Here is a 12,840-nt window from a genome sequence, read left to right as displayed (position 1 = left end):
CAAGATTGAAAAATGATAAACTTAGACTATGAAAACATTTGCTGTGAGGCCGCGTGTAAATATTATGACTAAAATGAACAGTGGATTCAAGCAGGAAAATATTTTAAAATAAAGGGCTTACAAAAGTGTGTAAAGAAATGCTTAGTATTATCTACCTCAGTACTATAGTTTGTAGCATCCTCATCTGGTAAGAGCAGGGCTGGAGTTAGTCAGCCTTAGGCTCTCTCAGTAATGGACATATTAAGATGCTAATAATTCCAACTAATGCTGCTGTGTGGAGGAACTTTAATCCTTTTCTTTCCCTCTTGGAGGTAAAATGCCATTATAGCAACTAACTAATCAACACCATTGTAAAAAATACTGATCTGAGTGGCAGGCCAAGGACATACGGACAAAATTAATCAAGAGGGTTTACCCATGAAGCTGGTGTACTTCAATAAGTAGGATTAAAAACTCAGTTTTACTAGCTGAAGTGCTAGCAAATCTATAGTGAAAAGTTATGTCAGTGTTTCTATTAAATCGCTGTTTGCAGTTAACTTCCTGAAATTTTCATTTTTCTGGCTGGAAGGTTCAGGTCTCATTTGTGGCCTAAGGAGAACATTCTTTGGAAAAGTTTGAAGAAAAAATGGTGGTTCAGCCACTTTTTGAGGGAGAACAAAACACCCTCATCCCCCTTCTCCAAATGTGTTTGCCATTGATAAAATATTCTTGAGGTTGATTTTTTTTGAACAGTTTTTGTGCTCAAATGGTGGGATTAGAACTTTGACTGGGAAATAACCTTTATAGAACAGAAGAGCTGTAAAAAATTAGACTGAAAACAAGTTTTGTATTTGCAAAGTTATAAGTGCTTGAAAATCCTAGAATAAGCATTTGCAGAACTTGGGATACTAGATTTTAGGCACATTCACCAATGTTCTAAGCAAAGGAAACAAATCTGGGGAGGCTAACTCAGGTGCTCAGTGAACATACAGTATGTGTCTGCTGAGGTACACACTGAAAAGAGCAGAGTTCCTTTGCCAGACTGAAGAATGTCTGAAGAATATTTACTTCAGTGGGTTTTGGGTCAGGCACCATATCAATAAAGAGCATCTGCTTTATTAATTGTGGACATTGAGCAGGATAGAGCCTTTTTCTTCTTTAAAATACATAAGATCTTCAATTGCATAAAACAAAAACAAAAAAAAACCTCTTAAAGACCATTAGATTTGCACAGTTAAGTCAGGAAATGCAATTAAGTTTGTGCTTTCATAAGATCCCTTGCCTCATTCAGTACCTGTCTCCCACACACAAATGATGCATGGACTCATCCATACACAGTTGTACTATGTAGTGGAATGTTACCCAGGCATATCTAAGATGTTAGAGGAATGTATCCTTTTTTTCTTTGAGAGAGGATTAAATCACATAATTAGACAGGGTCAAACTGCATACATGTAAGAGGACAGAGTTAAGAAGGGTGCAGGAAACCTTAATTTTCACTTATCCTGAGTGCTTTACACAAACATCCTTCAAGTTCTCCAAGTAGATTTTCTTTTTTCCCCTTTCTTTCTTTTTGCTGTAGTAGACTCTATTTTCACCAAGCTGGATTCTTGTATTGGTTATTTTGTGACCAAGACGAAATGTGCCAAAACTTTTAAAACAAATATTTAAATATTTAAACACAATCATTATAACAATGCTGCTAATGTTAACATGTCCTATATTGCTTTACAAACTTACACTGATATCCACAGCAAAATGCACACAGCTCTTGTGATGTATCAACTATGTAATAACAATATCATACAGAACTTAGGTCAGCAAGCAAATAATACATTTTTCCGACTAAACTTTTACAGGGAACTTAGGCAGGCAGAAAGCAATTACCAAGGTTGGAACTGGACCAAGGCATCTTGGTTAACAAGCCTCAGCTTGCAAAAAAAGGTGCCATAGGCTCTTTCAGTTACAGTAAGTGGTCACAGCCTCTGTTTGACAACTCTTCCAAAGACTGCACCTTATTATTAAAAACCTGTAACCTTCATGGTTCCTCCCCTCCCCTCCACGTAAGAAGGAAGCAGAAACCGTAGAGTTGAACATTATCACAAGTAACATCTCTAATATTAGATAATCCTCTAAGCATTCATGAATTACAAAAGCTCAGGGACCTATCAGTGCAGTGATCACGCACACATGGATATAAAGCATAGTGTTCCTTTTTGCATTGCCAAAAGAACTTGAGTGATTTTTTTTTTTCATCTAATGTTTTGAAAGCAGTGTGGGAGTAATGGAACTACACTCATCCCTGTCAGGTTGCTTATAATGCAAGCTTCTGGCTCTAGGTCTACACTTTTAAGCAGAAGCTGGCAAACTCAAATGATGGAGGGAAGTAGGAAAACAGTGGGCGGGGGGAATGATAGCCCCATATTAAGCCCTGCATTTAAGGAATCAGTGTCCCCTACATGCTTTCCACTTTTTGATGATGGAAGATTGAGGCATATGCATAAGTTTACAAAATATTGGCATAGGTCCTATATTAACAGTATTTCCCTGTGAGATCCATACTGTTTTTAAATGTGTGTTTAGAGAAGGTAATTTCTCACAATGAAGTAGGGAATTTTGGCCTAGTTACTTGGGGTCTCTTTTAGTCCTTATATAAAAATGTATTCTGTGCACATCAGTGTAGTCACCTCAAAGTGATGATACAAAGCTTCTGCAATATATAATGCAGCTGACAAAAATGTACTTAAAGTACAAAATATATATGTTAAATATCAAAATATATCCTTAAAGCTAAGTTGCAAGATGATCTAAAAAAATCTGTCTCTTAAAATATGTGCTTAATGCATCAAATAACCAAGCTTACCTGTGTGCTGGATACCGCTCAGCTAAATCTTACTCCTTTATCTTTATTGTGGGCCTGGACCTAAAAAAACCCAAACCAGATGAATGCTAATCTAATAATGCAGGTGTTCTCCATTTGGGAAACCCTGCCAATGTTTTGAATACCCCTCTTTGCTTTGTTACTTGTGCCATTGAACACGCTTTGTTTTAAAATATTCTTTTTATTGGAGATTTAATTATAGGAACAAAAGAAATGAGACTTAAACACTAGCACACAGCAGGCATACTAATGTAGAGAAAAGTAAAGAGTTAGTCGGAATCCAGATGTTTAAATAATGCTTAGGAGCTCAGTCAATCAAAATGCAAAGATGCTAGCATTGACTACAGTGAAAGCACTCAGTTATGTAAATCCCTGTTTACTGATTGGCTGAAAATCTGAATGACAATGATTGATGTTACTATTCAATAACAACCGTGAAGTGTGTCAACCCCTGTGCAATGTTCAGATCACAACTATCAGTAACTACTCACAACACACTGTTTTGCATGACAGGTATGGTTATTTCTCACTGGCTACACAACACAGATCCCGCACACTTAATCTCTGCAGAATGTACGTCATACGTGCACAGAAACTCTGGCAACCTAAGCTTTTCACCTCTTCCCACTACCATTTTATGCCACCTGCCACTGTTCACGACCACTCACCATGCTCCTCCTTTTGCTAGTATTTGTTCCTATGGAAAAACTAAACCATTGTGACTCCACAAGAGGGAGTAATTCATAGAATCATAGAAATGGAGAGATGGAAGGGACCTCGAGAGATCATCAAGTCCAGCTCCCTGTGATCCACAGAGTTTATACTCCTTCTCTCTGTTCCATTGTCCAAGTTATTAATGAAAATACTGAATAATATGAGACCCAGGACTGACCCTTCCTACAGGACCCCACTAGATATGTCTTCTCCGTGTGACAGCAAACTGTTGATAACTACTTTTTGAGTACTGTCTTTCAACCAGGTGTGCACCCACTTCATAGTAATTTAATCTAGACCATATTGCCCTAGTTTGCATATGAGAATGTCATGTGGGACTGTGTCAAATCCTTACTAAAAATAAAGATACATCACATCTAGTGTTTTTCCTCCAATCCACTAGGCCAGTAACCCTGTCAAAGAAGGAAATTACAAGCTGGTTGCTTAATAGTTTGTCCCAGTATCTTTCCATGTATCAAAGTTAGGCTGACTGATCTGTAATTCCCAGGGTCATCCTTGTTCCCTTTTTTAAAGATAGGTACTATGTTCGCCCTTCTCCAGTCCTCTGGGTTCTCAAAGATAATCGCTAATGGTTCTAAGATTGCTTCAACTAGTTCCTTAAGTACTCTAGGATGAAATTCATCAGGCCCTGCTGACTTGAATACATCAAACTTATCTCTTTAACCTATTTTTTTCACTATTTGCTTGCATTCCTCCCTCTTCCCCCCCCTCCCCCCCATTAATAATAATTGTGTTGAGCATCTGGTCACCACTGTCTACTGCCCGACGTGGCCAACAAACAGTCTCCTTTCTCCTCTGGTGCTGCTGTAGTCATCCTTAGTTGGCTAGCATCCTCTGTCCCAGATGTTTCCACATATGTCCTGTCAATGAAGCCCTTGTGCTCCTGGTTGCTACGCAAACAAGCCACCTCCTTTTGCAGCTCTTACCTGCTTCCTGAGGGACTCCACTTGCAGATGCCTCTCACAAAGGTGGTTCCACCTGCCTGGTATTCATCTGTGTAGATGCGCAGTCTGCATTCCCAGCAAGTCCAGACCAGACCAGAGTGGAAACCTGCAGAAATTGCTTTCTTAGGTGCATGATATTGTTTAAAGATTCCCCTCCTCCCTGAAACACATGAGGGTGGATAGGTAACAGCATCCTAATCCATCCCTTCCCTAGCATAATCCATCTTTTAAAATTACTCAGAATGGTGAAAAAACACTTTTCAAAGAGAGATTGAAGTGTTCTCCAACTGGTTTTTGAATGTTATAATTCTTGACATCTGATTTGTGTCCATTTATTCTTTTACGTAGAGACTGTCCAGTTTGGCCAATGTCTCTCTCTGGTCACTCGATTACAGACCTAAAAGTAGCAATTCTTCACCAACAAAACTTCAGAAACAGACTCCAACGAGAGACTGCTGAATTGGAATTAATTTGCAAACTGGACACCATTAATTTAGGCTTGAATAAAGACTGGGAGCGGATGTGTCATTACACAAAGTAAAACTATTTCCCCATGTTTATTTCCCGCCCCCCCCCCCCACTGTTTTTCACACGTTCTTGTCAACTGCTGGAAATGGCCCACCTTGATTATCACTACAAAAGGTTTTTTTCTCTCCTGCTGGTAATAGCTCACCTTACCTGATCACTCTTGTCACAGTGTGTATGGTAACACTCATTGTTTCATGTTCTCTGTGTATATAAAATTTCCCCACTATATTTTCCACTGCGTGCATCCGATGAAGTGAGCTGCAGCTCACGAAATCTTATGCTCAAATAAATTTGTTAGTCTCTAAGGTGCCATAAGTCCTCCTTTTGTTTTTGCAGATACAGACTAACACGGCTGCTACTCTGAACCTGTTATTAGATTATATTTCTGTTAACGGTTGCTATGAGCACAGAAAGAAAATATATAGTATCCCTTCTTGGTTAATGCACAGATTACTATCTAGGATGCAAGGTCTGAATCATTACGCAAAGAATTATTTAAAGACTCAGAGCTCTTCCATATCCTAATCCTACTACTAATTTAAAAGCATAAAGGCTTGAAATGTTGCGAGGTAGTTCTAATGATACAATTTTTTTAACCTAAAGCTCAGTGCATATGTTTTTCTGTGTGATGCATGTTTTGATTGTGGTTTCACAGCTGAATAGAGTAATGGTAGTAGGTCTTAATTCTTATTAAGATCTGATTTTTTTTTCGTAAGTCATTCATCTTGACAGTAAGTTGTCTGTGTAAATTCCCGTAAACAGAGGCTCTTTTTGAAATTTTAACACTAAAACCAGACATCCTTGAATATTAGGGTTTTTTTCTGAGCCAAATGCTGTTTTGTGCTGATATTTTCTTTGGAGAGCTCAGCAGACTGACATTTAATCCAATATAAAATAAAATATTAGTGTATCCAAGCAGTTCATCTTTTGTCAAATATGATCCAGCCAGTTTGGCTTGGAATCGGATACAACAGATGGGGTTTCTCTCTTTGATGAAGAAAATTCTTCTCTCTTCCCAAGGTGTGGTACAAAAAAAGAAAAAGAAAGAATATCTGTAGTTTAGCTTACCAACTAAAACTGATCAAGAGTTTGATTTCTGAATGATGGGCAAAGACAGTAGTGTCAGTTCAGCTTTTAGACTTAAAGTCAATGGGACTTCTCATGTGAATAGAGTTACCCGCCTGCTTAAGTGTTTGCAGAATCAGGGCTGTTTTGTGCACTAGTTGTCAGTTAACTCCTAGTACATTTGGTTGATATAAGTGAAGAATTCTGGTAAAATCTAATTTTAGTCTTTTCTGCCTCTTAACTCGACACATTTCTGACTAGCACTTTCCATTCTTTTTGTTTGCCTCTTTAAAAAGATTGTGTAGTAGTGATTCATACTAAATGCAAGGATGTCCACCTATGAGTCAGTAACAAACTTGGGAATATCCCACTGGTAAGCTTGGCAAACAAATCTGCCATCACTGGAAACTTAATGAACCAGGAAACCAATTCCCTCTACCCCCTGCAAAATAACTATTTATTAAAAGAAACACTTTATATAGAGAAGATTTAAGGGGGAAAATCACAGTCTGAAAGGCATGAGAACAATGCATAAGTAAAAGATACAGGATTGGCATAAGTGTGCCTAATGATATACTTCGGAAAATGGAAGCTTAGAGCCCTTGGTTGTTTGTGACTTAGTAGTGGAAAGTAGCTGATGCACTTGTGTTGTACTTTGAGTGTTGGGTGATAGACATTTGTGATTCTGTTTTGTATCAGCATTACAATTCAGATGATGTCAAGTTGTCTTGTCCTATTCCCCCATAGCTGATAACTGTGTTAGAAAAACTTTGCTAGGCCTTCAGTGGAATAACTATTTTTCTAATTTTTGTATTGGGTCTATTTTACAGGTGAGAAGCAAAGGTTTGGCTGTGATCGATCAGGATTTGATGTGGAGGATTCTGATGGCCCGGAGGATGATGATAATGACAATGAAGATGATGATGAAGACAGCCAAGCTGAATCAGTCTTATCTACAACCCCCTCAGTTACCGCTAGCCCTCAGCATCATCCATCTAGAAACATCCTACAGGAGACCACAAGTGCTGATGAAGACATCAGAATTACAGACTGCTTTGCTGGGGTCCACACAGACTCTATGGATGGTCTACCTAAAGCACTACTTACAAAGATGACTGTACTCAGTACAGTACAATCAGACTGCAGGAATTCCAGGTCACCAATAGCAATCACACATCAAGAAGCAAAAGAAGAGAAAATACAAGACAAGGAAACAAGTATAGAACCTACCATCTCCCCTGGCCCTTCTCCTAGATCTCCATGTCATCAGATGTCTGTAGATTATCCAGATACAGCAGAAGCTTTGGGAAGTTCTGCAACACCAACTACTGTTGTTTCAAAGGTTAGAGTATTCAATTTAGGGGGAGAAGGGAGACTTGTATTTTAAATCCTTCTCAAGAGCTGTGATTGGGAGCCAACCCTATTATCTATCCTTATTTTGGTGATTTTTCTAAAAGCCATCTAGTTTCCTTCCTTATATTCTTCATACAATTGTTGCAGACTGATACAGATTTAAAAAAAAAAAAAAAAAGAATTCCAAGTGCAGGAGCATAGTAATAATATAGAAACACAGTTTTTACCTCCCCCTCCCCCCCAAAATAAAAAAAAGTGTGTAGATTAGATTGTATCTCCAGGACTAAAAGGATTAGTTATAACATGGTTCTTCAGATTTTTGCAAAAGTTTTGAATTAATTGGCTGTACTGTTCAGACTAACTAGTGGTATATACCAAATAGACTTAGTGCTAGAATAGAATGGTATGTTCCGGGATCCAAAAAACCTGCACAGTAGTTGCCTTTGTTCAATACCAAGGGCTGGGAAGAGCACAGAATTACTAATCTCAAGCTATAAAAAAATTAAGACTTGTATTCAAAGTTTCCAGCCCAGTGCACCTTCACCTAGGCAAAAGGATTAGTTGTTGGGAACAGGACAGCATCAACAGGAGGCGGTTCCATTGTGTCTGTCTGGAGCTTCACCTGCATATGGCATACTGAGCAAGATGCTCGGGTGATGCATGCGCCATGCTGATGGAATCCTGAGGGATATGCTCCTTGGGGAATTCTGCACCAAAAACTAAAAGTTCTGTGCACAATTTTAAAATTCTGCATATTTTGTCAAAAGAACACAATGTAATCACACAAGTTTCAATTATTTTGGTAATTTATTTCAAAATACCTGTCAGCAAGTATGTCTGTAACAATACAGAAAAAAAAGATTCAGGAAATGTTTTTTTGACAAATAGATTCCTTACTTGGCATGTTAATACCAAACTTTGAGTAATAATTCATTTAAACTATAAAACAAAAATTTATTTCCTGCACCCCCTCAGAACCAGGACAAAGGCTTGGGGAAGTCAGGGTAATGGAGGAGCTGAGGGAGAGGGAAGTAATTGCTGGGAAGGAGCCTGGGAGTGAATCTGGAGGGTTGTTGGGTGTGGGTGGGTGAAGTATGGAACGAGTTTTGTTTTGGTTTTTTTGGGGGTAGAGGGGTAAGGGAGGTGAGATTGTTAGGGAGTTGGGAAGCTTCCCCAATGCAGACCTTGGCTGATCCCTAGCCTCTCCCATTCATTCAGACACCTCTGCCCCATCCTAATGTGTCACTGCATCACCACTCCCCCATATCCTCATGTGTCCCTGCACCTCTCTTCAGCCACCCCTCTTCCATTCCCCCCATGGGTCTCTGCACCTGAACTCCCATTCAGCCCCTGGTTTAATGCTGTCACACCATAGCCTCCTGTGCCCTGCCCCACTCTGTCCCTCCCACTAGCCCTTCTGAACCCCAATCTGTGACACCCCCCCAGCAGCCCTGTGTGCTCTTTTCTGTCTGTCCCCCCCATATCCCATGACTCCTCACCTGGCCCTGCAGGCAAGGCTCTTTAAAGAACACAGCCACTGCTGCCTTCATCTCCGAAGCTGGCTTTTCCAGCCCTGAGCTGGCTGCCCTCTCTTCTGGCACAACTGCAGCCCCTGGTGGGAGAAAGGTGTAATTGCAGCGCCTCTCTGACAATCTGTTTTCGGGGGAGGAGGGGAATCTGCAGGGGATATGAATTCTGCGCGTGCAGAGTAGGAGTAAGGATTGAACCAACCAGCCTCTAGCAAACTGAGGAAAACACAGATGGGAAATGGCAATTTTCAGCATCTTATAACTCAGCCAAATGGTGACGGCATAAGGCACCTGCCTCCTCAGTCTCTGCAGTAACCTGACGTATGAGGTAGGGTCACGGGGGATAGTAAGCCCTAGTAGTAGCATTGCAGTTGCCCCTAGAAGCCCCAGTTGCAATGGGAGCCCCATTGTGGTAGGCACTGTGCAAACACACAGGCCGAGAGTATCCCTATATCAAACGGTTTACAGTCTAAATAGACAAGACAGACAAGGAGTGTGAGAAGAGACAGGCACACACAGGCAAAGTTAGTTGTCCACGACCATGCAGCAGGTCAGTGGCAGAACTGCGAACAGACCCCAGGTCTCCCAAGTCCCAGTTCAGTGCCTTCTCCATTTAACCATGTCAGTTTATGGTAACAATACTTTATCATGCATCTCTTTTCATTCTAATCTTCCAGATTAAAATCCTGTATTAACAAATGCATTTAGCATTAGCCTTTCAGTGCAGAGATTGTAATGCTGCTGCTGTGTGGCTAAATAAATACCCCCGAGGAGAGGAGGACGCTTCTAGATCTGGATGTCCAGTTACAAGATACCACAGTAGTTAATCCCCAGTCGAGAGCCAAGTTTCACAATGAATTTACTATAAGGGAAATGCCAAAATGCTTGTTAAGTATTAACACTAGAGAGAAAGCAGATGTACTAGACTTAGGAAAGTTTTATTAAAGGGTGAGGAGGCGGAGACATAGTCAATAATTGTTCAAGTCATGAGCTGCATTGTGAACTGATTTGCTGCAACTTCCTAAAGGGAAAGTAGGCTGTAATTCAAACTACCTGATTTAATTGAGCTGCATTGGCACTCTTAATATTGAAATGTTTTTGCTGCTCTTTCGTAGAGCACAGCACCTGTGCGGCTTCCCTCACCACCCGTGGACCAAAGCACGCAGACAACAATGGTGGTTCCTTCAGCAGCTTCGCCCTATCCTGACATCCAAGAAGAGAAGCTGCATGCCACGGAACTGACAGCTCCTCTGACTCATTTATTTAGCCACCTTCCGTTGCACTCACAGCAGCAAGCCAAGACACCTTATGGTATGATCCCAGTAGGGGGAATTCATGTGGTCCCTGCTGGCCTAGCCACGTACTCCACATTTGTACCAATTCAAGCTGGGCCAGTGCAACTCACCATTCCTGCTGTTAGCGTGATTCACAGAACTACAAGTGCGCTTGGCGACACGGCACGTGCAGTCTCTGCCACTGCAAATCCACTCGGAGTTGCTGAAGTGAACAGTGTTGTGCCATGTATTCCAATAGGTCAGATTAACGGGCCAGGCGTCCAGAGTCTGACTGCCCCAAGCTTACAACCTCTTCCACCGTTGGGCATGGAGACAGTGAACATATTAGGCCTGACAAATACAAATATAGCCCCTCAAATACATCCTTCAGGACTCACGCTAAATGCTGTGGGACTACAAGTTTTGACTGCAAACACTTCTCCTCAGAGCAACCCCAGCCCTCATACACACATTCCAGGCCTGCAAATACTGAATATAGCACTGCCTACGTTGATCCCTTCAGTCAGCCCCGTAACTACAGATGGGCAAGGAGTTCCAGAAACACCAGCTTCCAGTAACAAAGCCTGTGAAATTCACCAAGAGCGGACTCCTGTGAGTTTTCCTGCAGCTGACAGCAATCCGATCAGTAGTGCTTTATCTCCTCAAACGGCACCAACGGTCCAGTGGTACAACGTAAAAAAAGTTGCAGAGCCTTTTCCTTCGAAGGAGTATGAAAGACTCGATGGTCCTGGAAAAACAGATACTGAAAAGGCTGACCCAGTAAATCATGTCAAACCAAAGTGTGATGTCATTTCCATTCAGGTCAAAAGGGCTTCCACCTCAGAACCCCTCTTGAAGGTGAATTCTGAAGTTTTAACCAAGTCCCCAGTCCATCAAACTCTCTCTCCAAAGAGACAGGTACATAGGCCAGCAGGATTGCCACGAAGGCAGAATACTGTACAGTTTAGTGATGGCAGCAGTGATGATGAGGACAGACTTGTAATAGCAACCTAGATTTTTTTATTATTATTATTATTATTATTATAACACTTACAGGTTTCTTTGCAAACCTTCCTTTCCTTAAAGCACATTTTTCTGACACAAACTCATTACTAATCTTTGTGCAATCATGAACTCTTGACCAATAATTGTTGTTTCTCGTCAGCTCCAGCCATTCTTGTACATGTTGTATAGACAATTGTGCCTTTTTGGAGTTTTATGTTTAGAAACCTGTACAGATTGTTGAAAATATGTATATTAAAACCAGGTAGTTGCTTGTGTTTAGTAAGTAAAAACATCTTATGTCAGAAAAACTAAAATGATTAAATTATATGTTGCACTGTTAAATGTAAATTTTTATGGCTGTGGGGCAAAGTTTCTGTGTACAGATCTAGTATGTAAAACTCCATATTTATTGTATCCATATTAGTCTTGGAACAAGGGTCTGTCCATCTTTCTTGTGTAAGACAGTAGCTTTACACTTAAAACAGAATACAGTATCTGTGTTATGAAATATTACAGTAAAATTTTGTTTACTGACTTTACCATTGCTTATGTTGTGCCTTCTTGATACTAATTAGTGATTGGTGAGCTGCCTAGATCATTTATTTTAATACAGCCCCCATAATTTGCTTTCTATTTTGAAACTGCTGATCAACTGCCTGCAACCATGGTTTCACCCATAAAGAGTGAATTAGCAGGTGTTTCATGCTCTCAGGAAGCAAAGGCTTCCTTTTTAAAATTCCTGTAGGGAGCGTATTTGCTTCTAAATTTTTCATATTTATTATCAAAGCCTGAATGTCAAAATAAGCCTTTTTTACTGACCAAAAATGACAAGGTTTGAGGATAATCTTGTCTTTTGTAACTGTGAACGATAAAGCCACATTTTAATGAAACTAAAAGATAGCTGAGCAACAAAGGAGTAGTTTGTGTCTTCTTGCTTGTAGTATCACTAGTGCAAGTGGCAAAAGAATGATGCTGCAGCAGTGTGGGTTTTGCAGTACTAGTTGTCAGGATACTTCCTTAGCTTCTCATAAGTATTTCATTTCAGGACATTGTTACTTCTAGCAGTAAGTGGCTAATTTTGCCTTAAATACAGTTTCATCTTATTCATTCAGGAAAAAGAAAATAGTTTGATGCATACCATTAACTTGCCCCAATTCCAACAATCTCATTGTAAGCATACAAGATATGGAACAATTCCAAAATATTGGAAGTGAATGAGATTCTGTGCATGTACAGTGCAAGCAATTTAAAATTACCAAGAGGCTTTGAAGTGTTTAAGAGACAATATACAAGTCTAAGCTGTCCTAAATTTGGAATTATCCTGAAATTGATGAGATTAAAAAAAAAAAAACTTTCTCAACCACAAAGTGCTTCATTTTTTCCTTTTAATAAGTGTATGGAAGTTGGTTAAAAAGAGCAGTTTAGAAAACAACAGATTTATAAAGCCATTTTAAAAATTGTATTCAAAATTCAGTAGAACAAAGTAATAAAACTGATAAGCAACCTTTCTGGTGAAAGTAAAGATGATGTGTGCATAGGTAATGATG

General features: G+C 39.9%; 1 protein-coding gene across 3 annotated transcripts in view; it reads left to right on the top strand.

The window, feature by feature from the left end:
* The window catches only part of HIVEP1 (HIVEP zinc finger 1), a 180,897-nt gene extending 169,065 nt beyond the window's left edge, over positions 1-11,832 (top strand). For all 3 annotated transcript variants that reach the window (XM_077810643.1, XM_077810644.1, XM_077810642.1), the window contains 2 exons: positions 6,963-7,474; positions 10,130-11,832. In XM_077810643.1, coding sequence (XP_077666769.1) covers positions 6,963-7,474; positions 10,130-11,302 — 1,685 coding nt within the window. In that variant the 3' untranslated portion in view covers positions 11,303-11,832. The remainder of the gene's footprint in view (positions 1-6,962; positions 7,475-10,129) is intronic.
* Positions 11,833-12,840: the final 1,008 nt, after the last annotated feature.

This window comes from Eretmochelys imbricata, chromosome 2 (assembly GCF_965152235.1).
Source record: "Eretmochelys imbricata isolate rEreImb1 chromosome 2, rEreImb1.hap1, whole genome shotgun sequence".
Classification (NCBI taxonomy): Eukaryota; Metazoa; Chordata; order Testudines; family Cheloniidae; genus Eretmochelys; species Eretmochelys imbricata.
The sequence above is the reverse complement of the archived record's forward strand: the minus strand, read 5'-3'. Positions and strand labels throughout refer to the sequence as shown.